The 20,745-nt window shown below is 37.8% G+C and overlaps 2 protein-coding genes across 3 annotated transcripts; both read left to right on the top strand.

Annotated features, from left to right (window-relative positions):
* The first annotated feature begins 108 nt into the window (after positions 1 to 108).
* On the top strand, positions 109 to 6,930 carry tkfc (triokinase/FMN cyclase). The gene is made up of 16 exons (XM_058395434.1): positions 109 to 264; positions 502 to 691; positions 1,866 to 2,158; positions 2,368 to 2,446; positions 2,532 to 2,621; positions 2,731 to 2,765; positions 3,621 to 3,705; positions 3,788 to 3,877; positions 4,224 to 4,340; positions 4,839 to 4,955; positions 5,218 to 5,355; positions 5,466 to 5,572; positions 5,670 to 5,773; positions 5,999 to 6,032; positions 6,146 to 6,238; positions 6,375 to 6,930. The coding sequence occupies exons 1-16, from the start codon at positions 259 to 261 to the stop codon at positions 6,534 to 6,536; spliced, it is 1,740 nt and encodes a 579-aa protein (XP_058251417.1). The 5' UTR covers positions 109 to 258; the 3' UTR covers positions 6,537 to 6,930.
* Positions 6,931 to 7,046: 116 nt separating this feature from the next.
* Positions 7,047 to 20,010, top strand: si:dkey-9k7.3 (circularly permutated Ras protein 1). Of its 2 annotated transcripts, XM_058395431.1 has the most exons (20): positions 7,419 to 7,514; positions 8,313 to 8,370; positions 8,603 to 8,689; positions 9,210 to 9,302; positions 9,450 to 9,536; positions 9,715 to 9,812; positions 9,914 to 10,114; positions 10,248 to 10,298; positions 10,913 to 11,002; positions 11,148 to 11,299; positions 13,410 to 13,491; positions 13,924 to 14,036; positions 14,184 to 14,268; positions 15,505 to 15,611; positions 15,867 to 15,976; positions 17,395 to 17,506; positions 17,590 to 17,730; positions 17,894 to 17,987; positions 18,568 to 18,615; positions 18,702 to 20,010. In XM_058395431.1, the coding sequence occupies exons 2-20, from the start codon at positions 8,313 to 8,315 to the stop codon at positions 18,786 to 18,788; spliced, it is 1,896 nt and encodes a 631-aa protein (XP_058251414.1). In that variant the 5' UTR covers positions 7,419 to 7,514; the 3' UTR covers positions 18,789 to 20,010. The 2 variants fall into 2 exon arrangements, 1 of the variants encoding a protein (XP_058251414.1); XR_009205011.1 differs by lacking the exons at positions 15,867 to 15,976; positions 18,702 to 20,010 and having other exon boundaries at positions 7,047 to 7,514; positions 18,568 to 18,610.
* Positions 20,011 to 20,745: the final 735 nt, after the last annotated feature.

Genomic DNA, 20,745 nt, shown 5'->3' with positions numbered 1-20,745 from the left:
CGACGCTACTGACCTGTTTGTTTAAACTGGTGTTTGTCTGACCTGTTTGTTTAAGCGTCTCATATCTGTGTGCGAACTGCGCATGAGCATAGCGTCATCACTAAGTGCGGAAGTACCAAGTGAACAACAGAAACCTGCATACTACCATACTAGTATGCTAAAGTAGTACGATACCAATACATGTTACTGTGGGCTACTATTTAGTACAGGAGGATACACCTTTGACGGTTTCTTTTCTGGACACAAACTTCGGAGTCTATGGAGGTAAGCTGAATTATGTAGTGCATTGATTAAGTCTCCCGTATTTTTTAAAATGAGACAAAAATCTAGTATGCATATTCGCATTCTTGCAGCAGTTTTTAAAGAGTTAATGCAAGCTGTAGCCGTTCCATTACTTATGCATGCATTTTGACGTGTGTTATAGTGTATAGGCTGTGGGAAAAGGAGATGTCGGTTTAAAGATGTTGCTCTAAAAGTATCTGAAATCTGTGGGTCGGACAGGTACAGAGAAAGTTGCTGAACTCTGTGGAGCATTGTGTGGATGAGGCCCTGGAGGGCATAGTGATCAGCAATGGGGGGCTGATGCTGCTGAGGGGTCACAGGGTGGCACTGCGCTCTGACCTCCACAACCTGAAGGGCAAAGTGGCACTGATCTCCGGAGGTGGCTCAGGACATGAGCCTGCACATGCAGGTCAGTTTTGAGTTCTTAATGCCCTGCTCCATCTGAGTTCAGACAATGGTTTCGTTTAAAGATTAAAGATTCAAGAAGCTTTATTGTCATTTCAACCACATATAGCAGACGCAGTAGACCCAGTAGTAGACCTGGTGCTACATAAACATACAACATAAAGATCAAACACAAAAAACAACACAGAGCTAGGACAGAAGTTTTGTTCTAGCCACATAAAGTGCAAAGTGTGCAACTAGGTGCAAACAGAGCAAAGACAAGACAGTGCAAAAACACTAATTACAAAAACAATAAGACACACAAAAACAGGACACTTAGCGCAGAAAAAGAAAAAGAACATGTGCAATGAAATAAACTGAAATGATGTACAGCTTTGAGAAACAGTAGAAAAACCGGGTAACTAATACCATATATGATTGTAATATATATATGTCAGGCCGCTATATATATATATATATATATATATATATACACACACACACACACACACACACACATATATATATATATATATATATATATGTGTATGTGTGTGTGTGTGTACACATATATATATATATATATATATATATATATATATATATATAGCGGCCTGACAACACATATTGTGCAAAAATAAAAAATACAATAGCAGCGGTTGAGGTAGTGCAAATAGAAATAAACAGAAATATAGCAGCGTTGGCTACAGTGGTTTCATGGTGGGTCTTTTATGTGTTTGGTTTTGGAGATGGCACAAACATTATTTCTTGTAGAATTTCTTCAGAAATACCAAGATAATAAAACACTTGTGAAACTACCAAGTATTTAATCAAACATGAAATTTTAGACCTTGAACACAGACTAAAATGTTTTAAGAGTTTTTGAAATTTATTTAAAATTCATTTTTATGCATTTCAAATGTTAATTAAATACAACATTTTAATATATTGAATTCTAATCAGATGTTGATTATTTTTCTATAACAGCAATTATAGAAAGTTATAGACAGTTATAAGGGCAATTGCTTGTGTATTTGAATGTGTTTGTGCGAATACATCAATTTTATAGTAACAATTCATACACAGTATGGCAGATGCTTCATATATCTATGCTTAATTATAAAATTATTAAAATCCCTATAGACCCTCTGGAATGTTGGGGTAGGTCACTGATGTTAACAATGAAATATTCCTTTCAGGCTACATTGGAAGAGGGATGCTGTCGGCTGCTGTAGCAGGAGCAGTGTTTTCCTCACCTCCTCCTGGCAGCATTCTTGCAGCCATCATGACCCTCTGGCAGAGTGGTACTTCAGGTGTCCTGCTGCTGGTTAAGAACTACACAGGTGACCGTCTGAACTTTGGCCTAGCCGCAGAAAAAGCACGGGCACAAGGAGTCCCTGTGGACATGATAGTTGTGGCTGATGACTGTGCTTTTACTCAACCCAGCAAAGCAGGCAGGAGAGGAATCTGTGGAACTGTGTTTATACATAAGGTACAGAGCTCAGCACGTTTTACAGATTTGGAGATTATGGAGGGGATGTGGTACACCAACATCAGTTTAAATCATCTGATGATCTTTGTTTAGTTTACAGAGTGTTAGTAACGACTGCTCTCATATCTGCAAATCTAGAAGTTTAAAACATCATGTTGTATGGCTCTTTCCTGTGTTAATTATCCACTATGTGTGTGTGTTATCTGTAGCTGGCTGGAGCACTAGCTGAGGAAAGCTGTCCACTAGATGTAATTGTTGCTAAAGTGTCAAACGCAGTAAAAAACATTGGTGAGTTTAATTACCAAGCACATATGATTCATGTGTTCTCTACTAGAGAGCTAAGCATAATCAAAGTGCTCTTTCACTGTGCTAGGGACTCTGGGTGTCAGTCTGTCTCCATGCAGTGTGCCAGGATGCCTACCTACCTTTCAACTTTTGCCAGGAGATATGGAGCTAGGACTGGGTACAAAATACAGAGAGTCCATATTTATGTCCTTATTGTGTTGAATGATTAACAAATTGCTTTGGTGGGTTAATAAATTATGGAAAAGAGCACATCTATGTCTCTGCAGGAATCCATGGAGAGCCGGGCATTAAAAAGTCAAAGGTCAGGCAACTATTTGTGCTTTTCTTTTTTTACTGAATTTGTTACTGTCTTAACTGGTTCCTTTTGTGCTAGTGCTTACTTGATTCAGTTCAGTTCAGTTTGACTGAAATGCTTTTATTTTGATGTATATTTAATTTTTTGTCACCCCTATAAATGTGGTATCATCACAGTATACAAAGATATACTGTACATTACGGACGTCAGCTGTTTTGATAAAGGAGGAGGAAGTGGTAATAATCCACATAACCAGTTAACCATCCGAAGTAACACATACAAATGACACTCGCTGAGCACTTTATTGGGAACATCTGTACACCTACTCATTCATTAGTTATCTAATAAGTCACTCATGTGGCATCAGTACAATTCATAAAATTCTTCATATACGGGCCAGCAGCTTCAGGTAATGTTGAGGCTGCAGTGGGCACAGACTCACCAAAATTGGAAAGTTGAAAAACATAGTCTGGTTTGATGAATCTGAATCTGCTGAAGCACAGTCAGAATTTGGCACAAGCCAAATGAAACCCCAGACACAGCCTGTCTTGTGTCAACAGTACAGGCTGGTAGAGGTGGTGTAATGGTGTGAGGAATGCTTTCTTGGCATATTTTGGTCCTGTTAATACCAATCATCACTTAAATGCCACAGACTTTTTGTCTATAGTTGCTGATCATGTGTTTCCCGTCATGTTGACAATTTACCATCTAAAACCAAACCAAAAGTCATCTCCGAATGGTTTCATACCATGAAGATGCATACCATGAAGATGTTTCGATGTTATGTATGAGATTGTTGGTATTATGTTGGCTTTACTATATATGGATGTGTTTCTTTATGTGTTTCTTTCTTTCTTTCAGCTTGCCTCTGCTGATGAGGTTGTCAGGACTATGATTGATCACATGACTGACCTTTCCAGCCAATCACATTTGCCTCTGAAATCAGGTAGGCTGTAAGGCACAGGATATTGGGTGAAATAGCATTTACTCTCACGTGACGTGTGAATCTGTGTGGTTTTCCGTTACAGGGGACACTGTCGTCCTCTGTGTGAACAATCTTGGTGCTCTGTCTTGTTTGGAGATGGCTGTTGTCACAAGAGCTACTATCAACTGTTTAAGTGAGACTACATTTATGTTTACACGTTTGGCATACCACATTATCTAACATGACTTAGGGTTAAAAGAAGGTTTGAAAGTAAAAATTGGGTTTGTAATATGATAAGGCCCCAACAGTTCAAGAGTCTCATGGTCTCTCACAGTTTTGAGACTTGAACAAATAGGTAGAGTTTGAAGATTTTTCATAACTTCACGTTTTATGTTTTTGACACAAATTTATCAGTAACTATCAAGTTACAAGACTATATTTACATTATTACATAGCATTATTTTATATACCACATACGTCATTTTAAAAGAAAGCTTCCATTAAGCATGCACTATTTTTATATGTGTGGCTATCTGTAGTGGGCAGAGGAGTACAGGTTGCCAGGGTGATGTCTGGCTCATTCATGACATCACTGGAGATGGCAGGCATGTCTCTGTCTCTCATGAGAGTGGATGAGGAGATACTCCGACTGTTTGGTGAGTTCAGTTTATCTAAACTCGCATTTATTGTAAGTGACAATTTTGTGTCAATAGCATTTACCTGCAGCTGAGAAGCTTGTGCTCTAATAGCTCCTGAAGTGAGACTTTTTTAAAGCAAGAGACTACATGTAGAAATGATAAGTTTTATTTTTTTTTATTTTTGAATAATTTGCATCTATTAGCTTATAAAAGGTTTTATTAGCTTATAAAAACTTAATTGGAAAAGACTGATTGTGATACAATTTGTTCTCTCAACATTCAAATCTCTTACTTTATGGAAGAGGGCCACACATTCAGTTTTCCTCCACTGCTGGAAGCAATGAATTTTATTTTAAAATTGGATTAGTACCAAATAATTCAGTAATGAATATCTCCATAAGGCGCATAACACACCGCTGTTACAAAGTTTGACCCTAAACTTTATTCAGTTAGATAGTATACTGATTTATTTCATTTTTATCTCATTTAAATACTTATGGCCCCTAACTTCTGCAGATGCTAAAACCTCAGCGCCTGCCTGGCCCAACCTCAGCAGTGAGTGTTTAAGTGGGAGGAACCTGTATGTGGAACCCACAGCAAGACCAGCTGCTGGCGAGACAAAACCTGAGCAAGGTTAAAGACTTAAATAAATAAATGTGGGTTACCCCCAAACCTCATCTTTTTTCCATTCATACTTTGTCTTTTATTTGTCTCTTGTCAGTCTTTCTCAGTGCCAGAATGTAATGTGCTTATATACTACTATTTACAGAACTACTAAATATTTATCATTTAGTTACACTGTATTTCAATGCTGTGTGTATTACATTTGGAGACATTTATTTTTTTATAATTTATATTTATTAAGATGTTGATTACATTTTCCATTTGCCATCAGGTCCACTTTCTTCTGTGGCATGTCTAGTTTTGAAATCCATTTGCAAAAGCCTCTTACAGCAGAAGGATGAGCTCAATACACTGGATCGTGCAGCAGGAGATGGAGATTGTGGGAGCACACATGCTCTTGCTGCTACTGGTAGGCAGATGAGTCCACAATTTCATACACAAATCATTTGTTGAGTATTCATTTATTGAGATTTTTCATTTTATTGTTTTTTTTTCTTACTGATGCATTACCTACTACAGCTATTGAAGAGTGGATGCAGACCACCACTATCCCAGGAAGTCCATGTCTACTCCTGACTGCCCTTGCTGGATTGGTAGAAGAGAGAATGGGTGGATCTTCAGGAGCAGTATGGAAATAAATGTCTAAAATATCTTTTACAAATAAAACTGTACTGAATGCAGCATTATCTAATAGTGAGGTCTGCTGTTACTGTCTTCTATCAGCTGTACAGTCTCTTCCTGACAGCAGCTGCGCCTCACCTAAAGGAAAGTTGTGATGGGAAAGACTGGGCTAAAGCTATTCAGGCTGGGATTGATGCAATGAAAAGGTAGCTATTGAGATCATTTCTTCAAATATCAATTGCACTAAGATTCTTTCTATAGTAATATTTTCTAACTCACAGTAAAAAATACTTTGACTAGCATGTTATGAATATTGAAGGACAAGGGTATAAATTTAATCTAGTAAATCTAGTGACATCAAGTGAAAGAGTTTAACTTGTTGAAATTAGATGGAGTCTCTATTTTAATTATTAGAACCTATTTTCTGATAGGTATGGAGGTGCTGCACCTGGTGACAGAACAATGGTAAGACTACACTCTTAATTATTTTGCTCATATTTGACCTCTAACTGGGTAAATCAGGGATGCAAATAGCATGAATATTGACATTCATTTGCACTTTTTATTTTCCCTTTCAGCTGGATGCGCTGTGCCCTGCAGCGGAGGAGCTGATGAAGTTATCCACAGCTTCTCCAGGTGGCCATATTGCTGTACTACAGGCAGCTGTGGAGGTAGAGTTCACTGGCACTGTTTCCTTAATCCAATCGCTTTCATTTTTGTTTCAGTTACATGATTCTTGATTGGTTCTTGTTTATTCACTTTTTTTAATCCAGAGCTCAACATTAATATTTGTTTGCTCTTAAACAGAAAGCAGAGTTAGGTGCACAGTCGACCCGTGACCTCACTGCCAAAGCAGGCCGAGCGAGTTACATTGCATCTGAACGCCTGACTCAGCCTGACCCTGGTGCTGTGGCTGTAGCTGCCATTCTCAGAGCTATGTTTGATGCTCTGAAAACGAAGGACCAGTGATCTACTCTGTCATGGCATAAAACATGGATCAGAGAGGACACTCTGCATTGTTGGGGGAAAGCCAGCTAATATACACAAGGACACTAAATCAGCTACAACAATCATTCCACAAATATGGTGACTAATTGCACTGAAACTAACAGTAACTTTACTTCATTGTACCTTTTCTAATTTTATCATAGATTAAGTAACCTACTAATGACTGAAACAGGATGAAGCAATGGTACATCAGATTTTTATAACATAAATAAGTTTTGAGTTTGTATCCTTACTGAGAAATTATTATGCAATGATCTTTCGATTGCATTCTATATCAATCTGCCATTCAAGAAAGTCCCTGTCAGAAACCACATAGATGGGTTACTGTGACACTCAACAATGTCTTTTAGTTTCTTTAGATGTTATTTAACATTGCTAACATTGTAAATGTAATAATATAGAAATAGACTGTAATAAATTCAAGTGTACCAAATTGAAATCTGTTCAGATTTGTTTGTTTTGTCAATGATATTACATGAATATTACAAATTCTCTAAGACTATTTAGCATCATTAGAGTTCTTTTAGACTGAATTCTACTAAAATTTATAGCGTAAACAGATTTCATGACAAAACTTCCATATTATAGCTGGTGACAGAGATAGCAAAGGAAAAGGGGGGCTCTTGACATGCTTTCACACCTGTCTCTGCAGTTCTTTAGTTTGAGTTTAAATATAGAGTCAGGAAGTGAAGCAGCCTGCTCACAGACAGAAAACAGACCTCTGGGACGTTGTGTCAATGATACTTGTTTTAATTGTTACTCACTTTGCCCCTTTTCAGGTTCTTGCGCTTTCCCATACTGTCATTTTGTTACTTCCTGCTTCTTTCTGCACGTACACACACACATGCGCGTGCACACACACACACGCACATAGAGGAGGCAGTGTCAGAAGTAGCACATGCTGAGTAACATACCGACCTGAAAACTACCAGCATAAAGGTACATTTTTTAACAGCCTTTTAATCTATACATGACAACAGTGTATTCTACTGCCTGAAGCTGTCTTGAAGGATTTGTTTGTAAAGTATGTAATGGTCATGATTTTCTGTCATCTTTTACAGGAAATGTTGGTAAAACCTTTGTTATTGATATCTCGTGCTGGGTTTGATGTGATTGAGTGAACTTTTATCTCATTTAACCGGAAATGATAGCTTTCAGGGCAGTACATCCAGAATATTATTTAGTTTGTATCTTTACACAGAGGTGTTTATCAGACATTTATATATATATGCATGATTTTAGATGTATGTACTTATTGTTTTGGATCAATATTTTTGTTTGGCCAAAAATGCATCACTGTTGTGGATTTGTGTAAAAATACTAAATAGAGTCTGTTTGACGGTTGTTTGCATCAAGTTCTATGTTTCGTGATTGTTTTAAATATTTTTGTTAATATTAAGTGTTAAGCATAAAAATACAAAAATTTGCTTATTATTAACAGAAATATTTTTAGATTTTTTTAGAGCAGTGCTGCAAAACCAAGCAGGAAATGAGAGCATGCCTACAAATGGAAGTCAGCTAATTTTCTTCTCTCTATATTCAACATCACTGACTTTCTTTTGTTAGATCTGAAGCACAGCTCACAAGTTAAATGTGCAATATGACATGCAACATAGAAAAAAAAAAAAAAAAACGTGGATGAAAACATTGACCAGTCCAGGTGCTATAATGACACTGGAACAATACTAGAACAGCACTGGAACATTACTGATCTCACTATTTCTTTTTTCTATACAGATGGAGTTTGCCTGCAGTCATGTTGTCTGTAACTGGAGGCCTGAGAGTCTAGCAGAAGGTAAGACCATGGAATTCTATTTTACACAAAATTAGTTAATGTTGTAAATCTGTTTTTTTCACATTCCACTGAAGAGATGTAAAAGACTGAAATAAAAGTCAATGAAAAAATAATGATATACTCTTCAACTGTATCAGTTATAGTCAGAATTCAAATGAATATTTGCTTTGCAAAAGAAAATAATTAACAAATTGTGACCAATATGTTTAATGTACTTTGTCTTGATTCTCAGGTCTTTCCTCCACGCTGCCCACTGGATTGTCCAGACAAAAATCAGAGCATCCTTATGACAATCGCATTGCTGTCATCCCAAAGCCTAGTGAGTTACTAACGTTTTTTTTCTTTGCCCTGTTTGTGATTTTTGTGTGTTACTTCTGTGGGGTGGTGTTTTAAAAAGACGCTGGTGAGATGGGTGAGATGTTTTCTCAGGTTTTACTATATATCAGTTTTAGTAGTAGAAAAAGGTGGTAGTCATTTAATGTTAGAAAAAAGAAAAAAAAATTTATAGAAGTATTTTTTATACATGCATATGGCCTTAATTGCTACCTACATCCCCATTACTGTCGATAATTTCACTGTCCCCTCTCTGCTGAGTCCTCTGCAGTGTGCTAAATGTCATGTTAAAAATGCTTTTCACTGCAAAGCTGTAGTTGATAAGTTTAAATAAAAAAAAAACCTTTCACTTCCTGTTGTGGGTGTAGGAACAAAGATGTCATGAAAGACTTTCCAGAAAGTGGGTGATCAGAGAAAAAAATATCCATTTCCTGGAAACACATTTTCTTATTATATTTTAATGCTAAGTGTTATTTTTATGGTTTAAATGTCTGTTTTGTTTATAGTCCCTCCTTTAACACCACCGCCTGTACCTCCTCGCCGGTCGACACAGAAACATACACGACCTATTTCAATGCCACCTCCAGTACCACCTCGAGGTGAGAAAACAACACCATACACATTTCATACATTTGCAACGTGCAACATATATTGCTTACTTTTCAATACTGTGGGTAAAGCAGGTATATTTGTTGAGTAGTTTTTGTATAAGTAAAGTATATGTGAATCTTCTGTCTCACTCACAGGATTAGAGGGTAAAGGACAGGCCAGTATTAAAGCCAATGTCAATGTGGTGTTACTCAAGGTTGGGAGTCTTGTGGACATAAACAAAGGTGAGATCTTAATAGTTGTAGTTAGACTTATTATTATTATTATTATTATTATTATTATTATTATTATTATTATTATTGGCCTAATTTGCTCTATCAGTGTGCATTAGTAGACAGAAATCTGTTAATGCATGAGCTCTATTTTCTACTTAATTAACCGGAATTAGTGACCTTTTCTCAGCATCTAGTATACAGAGCATTCAGAAACCAGTGCACTGTGGAAAATGTAGAGCTGTCATGTCCTCTGTAAGCCACTCACAAACTGGCCCAATTACATCAGTAAGTGACTACAAAATAAACCTTTGGAAGACTTAATGTGTGTAAGATTTGAAGATTAATTCTCCCTCCCTCTCTCTCTCTCTCTCTCTGACACTCTGCAGACATGGTCTTGTGAGTTTTGTGGTAATCAGAATGCTCTCTCTCAGAGCGAGTTAAAAATGGGACGTTCTCCTCTGTGGACTCCGCCAGGCAGAGACGTGCTGTATGTAGATGAGGAGATAGACACAGACTATATGAACCTAGAGGACATGCTGGTGGTCTTCTGTGTGGACATTTCTGGTAGCATGAGTGTCACATCAGAGGTTACTATTTCTCTAGTTTATAAGCGTCCATCCAATGTTTTTTGTGCCTTCTCTTCTTAGGAAACTGATTTTGAAATATAAACGCCACCATTTTTATTTCTGTCTTTATTTTCCCAATCTGTCGCTCACTCAGGTGTCTCCTGGTAACAGCATGAGATCACCCACCTATGTATCACGACTGCAGGTGACTAGTGACTCTATTGCCATCCTTTCCATACAAAACTGTCATTCCTTCCACTCCCAGTATATCCCAGTATGAACTGTCTCCTGAGCACGTCAGCTGTTTGGAGAAATGACGCAAATATCTTTATTCTTCAGTCTAGGTTTCATCCTGGGGTTGGTTGTAGATTTCCCGTAATTGGATTATTGCCAAATTGTTAATGCTTGCTTAGGTAATGTTGTTGTACAGTGGGTAGTGTTGCCACCTTACATCTCTGAGGTGCCCAGTTTGATCCTGAGTTCAGGGGTGTGTTGGGGTTCACATGATCTCCTGTGTCCTCATGGGTTTCCTCTGGGCTGTCTGGATTCCACCCACCTTCAAAAACATGTTTATAATGGCTGGCAATTGACTGGAATCCTGCCCACATTGTACTCATGTCTTGTGCCCTGTGATTCTGGGATAGGTTTGTGGCCCACTTTGACCTTGACCAGGTTACTGAAGATGAAGGAATGAATGAATGAATGAATGAACCCAACTTTTCTACTGCAATTTACTAAATATCACTGCTCCTCTAACTGTTTATTTATAGTACATTACATTCAGATGGATAATTGACGATTTGTTTGTTGTGTTTACAGGGTGTCCAAGAGGCCCTACAGTTGGCACTGTCTTCACTGCTAAAATCATCACCACACCGTCGAGTAGCACTCGTCACTTTTAATGATGAGGTAAAGAAATGAGAGAGAGAGAGAGAGAATACAGAAAAGAAAAACTCAACAAACTCAGAACAGTGGACAAATTTTCCAGTAAAACAAAAGTCCTTCATTATCTGTACAAGCTGTATACAGCACTGTGTGTGGGTTTGTGGTTCAGGTGACCGTGTATGGGGACGGTACTGGAGTTCCTCTGTGTCTGCGGGACTGGGCTCTAGTAGACTATGATCACGTCAGAGAGCAAGGAGAGAAGTACACCACACCACACTGCATTGCTGAAACCTTCCAGTGCCTCACACAAAGAATCAAAGAGTGAGTAGATTATACATTTGTCATCGACATATCTAGTTTTACTCATTCGTCTTCTTACTCTTTCGACACCTGTCTCTCTCAGGCCATCAGAATGGTGTTATTCTATGTTGCATGTCAGAAGTGAGCATTTAGCATATAATTGAAAAGAGAAACTAATTTTGTACACAGTACTAGGCAGAAAAGGTGCTTTGTCATTTCTTAATAATAATACGCAAGATTAATAAATAGTAGAAGATAAATACATATCTGCCAGTGTTACATCATTAATTCACTGGGTGTTCATGCAAAATGAATGATGGCAAGAAAGTCCGCAGAAAAGTCTATCTTGAATAATCCTGCGTGCCTACAGTTACTAGGCAGAAAAGAAAGCAAATCTGGTGTGTGTGTGTGTTTTAGTATGCAGTGTGTCACTTAGCTATACTAGCTATACTCAGTGTACAGCAATGAAAAGAAAAACATTTCAGCAGACCTTTAATCAGCTGGAATGAGTAGGTGTTCTGATGAATTTGAACATTTTATCAAATATCTTATCCTAACTATTAGGGTTGGCCTCACGGTTACGTGTGATAGCTGCAGCTCTGTTGGCATATGAAAGCTACTGATGCCTTGGTACAGTTTTGGTTTGAATCTCCTTCGATCAGACATTTGTGCTCTCAGTTATCTTGAGAACCTCAGCTAGATGGGATTTGGTTTTATATAATGGATCAATCCTTGTCTAAATTAAAGTCTGTGGCTGTGTCTTAGCTATATTTTTCAGTAGTTTTAATGGTTGCTGCATGCTCAGGATTGATGATTTGTGGATCGTATATATTGTGACAGTGTTTGAAGCATCATTTTAAGTAGTACTTTCTTGACAAAAAGGTCCACATAAATTCTTTGGAAATTATTAGCCTTTTTTTAAATAGGTTTAAATGAAATCATTTGTTATATAGTGCTACTTAGAAACTTTTCTGTGTGCATGATAATTATAATTTTTTTTTACAGTGGATTTTTTTTCAACAGTATTCACATCTTTCAGAATGATTTTTGTTTGTCAGTTTGTAAGGGAGGAAGTTGGTTGGACAGAAAAATGGTTTCTGTTTCTTTTTGCATCTCTTAGCTCATTGCGTCTGCAAATATTTTGTTCCGTATTTGATGATATTTGTTTATCAGATTGTATTTGATACTTATGCTCTTGGGGTTTGTACATTTTGTGCCTTGTAATGTTGCCTGTTACCGCTTTCATTATACACAGAAATGTTCTTAACATCCTGTTGTTGTTTCTTCCTCCAGCTGTTCCCGTTGGGGGCCACTAAAGTGGATTGTATGATCTGCACATTTGATTTGTCACAGGTTATATGCCAGATGCCCTTACTGAAACGACAGTCCCATTTTATCCAAGATCGGAAGTGGCCTTTGACTGTGAACTGACTTGTGCACAGCAGCACAGTGGCTTAGGGGTTAGCACGCTTGCCTCACACCTCCAGCTTCCTGGGTTCGAGTCTCGTTCACTGTGTGTGGTGTTTGCATGTTCTCCCCGTGCTTGTTGGGTTTCCTCCCACAGTCCAAAGACATGCTTCTAGCCTTTCTAGCCTTTGTCCAAACATATGCTTCTAGGCTGATTGGAGTCTCTAAAATTGCCCATGGTGTGTGATTGAATGAGTGTGTGCATGTGAATGAGGGTTGGCACTCTGTCCAGGGTGTATCCTGCCTTGCTGCCTGATGACGCCTGAGATAGGCACAGGCTCCCTGTGACCCGAGAATAGCTCGGATAAGCGGTACAGACAATGAAATGAAATGATTGTGCACCCCCCAGTGGCTGGTTTTATTACCTGCTCAGGAATCAAAGCCAGGAGATGGCTATAAGAGCTCAGGATCCTAACTGCTAGAACACCAGGGAACAAAAGTCCTGTGCATTTGATACATAAATGACTATACAGCCACCACTAGTGTCCTTAATTGCAAGGATGATTGGATGCTTGTTTAGTCGTTTTGATTTATGTTGTTAGTGATGTTACGCTGTGCTTACTTCTGTCTACTTCTCTACCCACTTCTGTCTACTTCTCTAGCCACTTCTTTAAAACATTCAAAAAAATGTCAGCCGTTATAGTGTTATTTTGTGTTATTCCAGATTAAGAGAGCATGGAGCCACAGCACTAGGTCCTGCAGCACTCATCTCTGTTGCTATGGCCTCTCAGTTTACAGGTTCAAAGGTGAGCTTTTAGTATGTACTAATATTGGCAATAATTTTGTCATATTAAAGGAAAAATACTACCAAGAATTCATTTACACCATATGTAATACAGTATGTGAGCCAAAGCATGTTTGGTGCTTGAAGTTTGCTTTCTTTAATATTACTTTGACAAAAGAAAGACTCAGATAGTCTAAAAACTTTTTTGTCTATGAGTTATGTTACTAAAAAAATGTGTCTTCTCAGGATTATGATGAATTAGGAGTGCTATTTACATAATGCTAAACTGATTATTATTATTATTATTATTATTATAGAAGTTTCATTTCTGCTTCTTAGCATTGTAATCATTTTTTTGGCTCATTGTTTAAACATGTCTGGTAAAAGAAAATCTTCATTTCATTTCTATTTTAATTTTTTACAATTTTTTCCTGTTCTGTGTGTTTGCTTGTAGGTTATAATTTGTACAGACGGACGGGCAAACATCGGCCTGGGCCAGTTAGAACAGGATTGTGCAGATTCAGTATATTTCTACAACCAGTTAGCCAGTCATGCAGCAGAAAAAGGGTGAGTCATAAACTTCTGTTTCCGATTATTAGGTACAAGTCTGAATTTAAATGTTCTCCACTTGGCCCAGGTAGTTCATTTAAAGAACAGTTTTTGCGAATTGTAAGTATTAATAGTAGTAACTAATGTCATTGTGGTTTTATGCAGAGTGATCGTATCAGTGATGACATTTGAGGGAGAGGACTGCAGCCTTGCAGAAGTGGGAAAACTAGCTGACCACACAGGGGGCAGGGTGAGTGAGCTAAACACTATAGAAAGCTCAGGCTATCTATATCCTCTGTCTCTGATTCTGAAACTAACCATCAACCCAAATAAAAAAAAAAACCATGAATAAACTACTTAACTATGTTTTAAACTATATTGCACAAGCAGCAGTATCAAGTTAGTGGACCAGAACTATCTGTAAATTCCTGTATCACAGAAATGTTGATTTCTCAAATCTTACTAGTCAGCAGATGTTGATTAATTTTTATAACAGCAGATCTGGCAGTAGTACTGGCTGTAATTCAACTCACAGGTTAATAGTAATGTGATCTTTCTAATACTTTATTGTTTCTATAGTAACAGATAATTTACATGGACTTGTACGGCACTATAAACTTAAAAATAAGTGGATTACCAATATATTGTAAAATATTTTGTAAGAAAGAAGTATTTTGTAAAAAGAGATTTATTACGAAAGTAGTAGGTCAGTGGTTAAGTGGACTACTTATCAGAAGGCAATGAGCTCAATTCCCAAAACTACAAAGCTGCTACTGCTGGGACCCCAAGCAAGGCCCTTAATCCTCAATTGCTCAGTTGTATAAATGAGATACAACATAAGTCACTCTGGATAAGGGCATCTGCCAAATGGCGAAAATGTAATATTAGTTATTGGAAGGAGTCTCCCATGTCAGTGCTTTGAAACAGTTAGAGTTAATGCCGTTCACTTATGTTTTCTGCCATGTGAAATTTCTTCAGGACTGCAGGCTTTGCAGTTTTAGAATTACAAGCTGCATTTTTCAACTTCAAGAAAATGGGGAAATGTCTGTGTTTAGCTGTTACAACATGTCATAATAGGAACTTATTTCATGGAAGTTCCACACATAAATATTAATAGACCAAAAGTATGAGATGCCATTCTTTAATAAATAAAAAAAGTTGTAATTGGCAAATTGCTATGTTTAAAGAGGAATGCAACTTTTCAGGACGTTATATTAAAAAAAAAAAATCAATCACCAGTCATTGGTGGTTTTCTTCTTACTCAAAAGAATGAGTAAAGATATTTTATATATACTTTGTCTGCTTTCTATTTGTGATGTTTGACATCTGGTGCTTTAAACTGTTACTGACATGTACAAACTTTTTTGGTGACAAATATTTTTTGTTTTCACATTTACTTGATTTTGATTATTCTTAAGGCTCTTCTAACAGGATATAAATTAGAACAGTGATATGGTTGTATATGTGCATTCCTTTCTGTCTCCAGATCAACAGAGTCAACATTTGTACAGTTGGATCAGAAATTCAGACAGCAGTGGCTGATAATGTCTTAGCAACTAATGTTGAGGCCACTCTGCTTGCACCTCACGGCGTGTGAGTATCGTTTAATACTATAAGAATCTTCTCATTTGCAAACACATTATTTGTGATTTGATTTGAAAGGTTTATCTTTATCCTGGATGCAACACAGTATATCTGACTGTTGCACTGATTAAATTAGCAGTTGAGGAATTGAAACTAAAACTAACCTGCTTTGAGAGGATGCCTATTTTTACTTTAGTAGAGTTTTCTATACTCTTGTTTCTATGAAGAGCTTCCACCTGAAGTTTTAGCTTTTTGATCCTCCAGATATTACCCTTTTGAGGAGGACAACCACAGGCTGGTTAGAGAGATTGGAAATGTTACAAGTGGAGTGGAGATCACTTTCCAGTTTGCTGTCAAACCAGACAGAGTTGAGAGTAAGTGAAGAGAAAACATAATTTTAAGTAGTTGGATTGGCATCCTGTGAACTAGTTATTTCTGTTTTTAATTTTTAGTTATTTATTTATTTGTATACCAGTCAGGCATAACATTATGAGCAGGTGAAGTGAATAACACTTAATATCTCCTCATCATGGTACCTGTTATTGGGTGGGATATATTAGGCAGCAAGTGAACATTTTGTCCTCAAAGTTGATGTGTTAGAAGCAGGAAAAATGGGCAAGCTTAAGGATTTGAGCGAGTTTGACAAGGGCCAAATTGTGATGGCTAGACCACTCGATCAGAGCATCTCCAAAACTGCAGCTCTTGTGGAGTGTTCCCGGTCTGCAGTGGTCAGTATCTATCAAAAGTGGTCCAAGGAAGGAACAGTGGTGATCCGGTGACAGGGTCATGGGTGGTAAAGACTCACTGATGCAAGTGGGGAGTGAAGGCTGGCCCGGGTGATCCGATCCAACAGACAAGCTACTGTTGCTCAAATTGCTGAAGAAGTTAATGCTGGTTCTTATAGAAAGGGGTCAGAATACACAGTGCATTGCAGTTTGTTGCATATGTGGCTGCATAGCCGCAGACCAGTCAGGATGCCCATGCTAACCCCTGTGCACCTCCGAAAGCGCCAACAATGGGCACGTGAGCATCAGAACTGGACCACGGCGCAATGGAAGAAAATGGCCTGGTCTGTCGAATTATGTTTTCTTTTACATCACGTGGATGGCCGGGTGCGTGTGCGTTGCTTACCTAGGGAACACATGGCACCAGGATACACTATGGGAAGAAGGCAAGTCGGCGGAGGCTGTGTCATGCTTTGGGCAATGTTCTTCTGGGAAACCTTGGGTCCTGCCATCCATGTGGATGTTACTTTGACACATACACCCTTTCAATGAAACTGTATTCCCTGATGGCTGTGGCCTCTTTCAGCAGGATAATGTGCCATGCCACAAAGCAAAAATGGTTCAAGAATGGTTTGATGACCACAACAATGAGTTTGAGGTGTTGATTGGCCTCCAAATTCCCAGATCTTAATCCAGTCGAACATCTGTGGGGATGTGCTGAACAAGCAAGTATGATCCATGGAGGCCCCACCTCGCAACTTACAGGACTTAAAGGATCTGCTGCTAACATCTTGGTGCCAGATACCACAGCACACCTTGAGGGATCCAGTGGAGTCCATGCCTGGATGGGTCAGGGCTGTTTTGGCAGCAAATTGGGGACCAACACAATATTAGGCAGGTGGTCATAATGTTATGGCTGATTGGCGTACATTCTATTTTTTATAGCAGTCTAGCAGCTTTGTTTGTTTATTCTTGTCATATGTTTTTTTTTTCCATTTTAGTAATGAATGAAATTATGACAATAAGAAATGCATAAATTGTTATCAAATGCACATATTTTTTTGCAGGTTTTCAGAGAAGAGACCGAGTTCCTTTCCAGCTGCAGCTGTCTTTCAAAACACGAGATTTGAAAAAAGTAACCAGAGTCATCACTCAGCAGAAGCGTGTGACCACCAGCAGGTAGCGCTGCATACAAAAATGCACAAACATTGTAAGAATTGAATCCAGTTTAGCAAGAATACACACAGAGTCTCTATCTATAGCTGGGTGTGGGCAGGGAGCCTGAACATGGCTGTGCTGGGCGTTCACTGTGCCCAGCTATGTGCTCGACTCACCATGGAGGGCAGGATCCAGGAAGCTCAAAGTCAACTCAAAGCCCAGCAGGACCTCCTCAGAGACATCAGGTGTGTTTGTGCTAAATTGATGCATTGTGGTGAAGTAAAACCTGTGCTTAATACAAATAACATTTTTCATTGCAGTCTTAAATCTGAAGTGTCACTGTATGTATAAGCTTGTGGGTTTAACTTGATTGTTTATTTTAAAACTTTTATTTAATATGTCAAACAGTGAACAGAAGCCAAGTCCTAAAGAAGAGAGTATCTATGGAAATTGGATCAGTACAATGAGTATGATCTGTGAAGACCTGAACCCTGAGACACAGGTCAGAACAAAGGCCTTCTCAAACAATTACACATATTTATATTTACACATATTTAAAAGTCCAATGCTTTTTATTGTCATTCCTCTATATAGCTTGTATACATTGGAATTAAATTTTATTTCTCCAGGACTGTGGTGCAATATATAACAAGACATAAAGTGCAAATACACAACAGTGTGAGACAAGTGCAGGACAATAAATACACAGAGCATGATCTGTAAACTACCGAGTAGTGTACCAGAAATAGGTGTGGCATGTATAACTGTACAAGCAGCTTGATCTATCATTATATTAGCAAATCATCCAACAGCCTCATATTGAATGTCATTTTACTACTGAACTTACATTCAGAGAAATAAAAAAAAATCCAATAATTAGTGTTACTGTACAGATCTCATGCATCTTACTTTAAATGTAAACACATTCCACACATTCACACATAGTTAGACACAAATGTTCCCAAAGCCTAAGTAGCGTTTGTCTATGACTATCTGCACGTGTGATGAAAATCTCTGGTGCATTGCTATCAGGTCATGGTAGCAATGTTTAGTGAACTTTCCCCTTCTTTACTTTTCTTCAGACCAACAGAAGCAGCGCCGCCATTTGTTCCACACGACAACTTTCCACTGTAAGTTCTGGAAGGTTAAGCACTACTGTCTGTATCTGTCTTTCACACCCACTGCTGTTTGGCTCAGTGGATTTTCTTTCTTGCAGGGTTTGTCAGATGAGGCAGCAGAAGTGGTATACCAAATGAAGAGGGTGACAAGCGTGGGCCAGAGGGAGGAGAAAGCAGCTTATTAGAAGTAATTTTGAAAGTTGAGCAGAAGGTGGACTTATTGTCAGCTCAATAGTGAGTAACATGATTAAAAGCAGACCAGTAAACAGTCTGAAGTCTTTGTGTATCAGTAGTGGAATATTTTATCTTGTATGCTGGGTAGCAATCTCTGTTATCATCACTTACTAAATTATGGAGACTACAGACAACTTTATTTATCTATCAGCATTTCTGCTAGATAGATAGATACAAAATGTTTTCTCATTACAGTGTCTGTACAAGGACATAATGCAGACAGTGCCTCATTATGTATCATTCTGTTATAAATAAGATCGTTAAAAGGTCTATCAGATAGTCCAAGTTTGGGCAAAGTTGTTTTAGTTCAGTACAATAGTGGCTTTCGAAGCAGTTTGTATTTCATTAAGAAATTTTCATATTTCAATAAATATTCATTCTCTGACTGACCTGGATTTTGTTGTAGAGTACAGGATATTTTATTTAAGTATTTAAATGACCTGTATGGACAACACAGTGGCTCAGCGAGTACTGTTGGAACTTCACAACTCCAGATTTAAATCCAGAGTTACTGTATGTGTAGAGTTTGTCATGTTCTTTGTGGATTCCTGTTATATATACTATATACTATATATACACTATATACTATACATAAATCTATTATATACTAAATTAGATAAATAGACACTTGACCAGCAAACCCATATGTGAGCCTTCCCCACCTGTTCCCACAAGCTGGAAGCACATAACTGTATAGAACATCTTTGTATGCTGTCGCTTTAAGATTTCTCCTCACTGGCTTTTTAAAAAGATTTGGATCTTTTTAAAAATGCACATGTGTATAGTGGTCAGATGTCTGCAAATGTTTGGCCATATTTAATTAAAAAATAAACATTAAAAAACATAAATGTGTGAGTATGGCATGTTTGAGTGTGATGCCCTGATGAACTGATGGCATGATTTTCCATGGCCTGGGAGGGGAGATGAAGGGGAAAGGAAACAAATAATGAATGTTAAATGATAAAAAATAAATCATAGTGTACTTTAAATATTTTAATAAATGGTTTTGATGTTCTAGCCACAAAAACATCAGTTTTTCAGTGTGTCAAAGTTCTTGTTTTAAAATCTAATTAGATTTAAGGATATGGAATCTGTATGTGTAAAGTAAAGCAAAAGAAAACCGTCCAGTAATGTTTACTGTTTTGTGAATTATGTGCCATTCTACTTGCTAAGTTCTGACCGGGGATGGAGCACATTTGAAATTTGAATCTAATCTTGTGAATGGAGCCATTGTTTATATTTCTGCTTCCAGGCCATGTATCCTTCTAACTATGCACACACACAAGACAGCTAATACACAAATGTATTCAAAACCTGAGTGGTTACTATTCTTGTTTTGTGTGTATGTGAAAGTGGAATGCTGGCCATAACTGCCTTCTTTCAGAATTGTAGTAACTGCAGAATTCTCCCATTTGACCCCCCCATGAAGTCACTCCACTGGCTTCCTGTAGCAAGCCAACTGAAAAAACAATTCCTGGCTTTCCAGGTATCACAGGAATTTACACAACACTGTCCTTGCACCCTGGTTTAGAAGCACACACCTCCTGCAGGCACTTGATATGTCTAAGGTCTAAACATGATAGCACAACATATTGCTGCACTAGCATCCTGGCTCCCCATTCACCGAGCAGTTTTTTGCTTCTAGCCATCATGTGTCTCTTATCCCTCAGACAAAGGTCTAAAGGCTTTTAACTTGATAGAGGAGGTATCTAGTTTAACCCCCTTACTAACTGCTTTTTTACTTTTTGCTTAGTTCTTGGTTTTAAGTTATTGTATTATTAGTTATGCAGTTATGTTTGAAATCATTCTTTTGTTAAAAACTAGTTACAGTGTGAATACTTGCACTAATGCATTTTCGATGATATTAAACAAAGTGTCTTATTGTTTAATAGCAAAAAAAAATCGTTA

Source organism: Hemibagrus wyckioides, linkage group LG07 (assembly GCF_019097595.1).
Source record: "Hemibagrus wyckioides isolate EC202008001 linkage group LG07, SWU_Hwy_1.0, whole genome shotgun sequence".
Taxonomy (NCBI): Eukaryota; Metazoa; Chordata; class Actinopteri; order Siluriformes; family Bagridae; genus Hemibagrus; species Hemibagrus wyckioides.
Note: the sequence above shows the minus strand (reverse complement) of the source record. Positions and strands in the feature narration are given on the sequence as shown.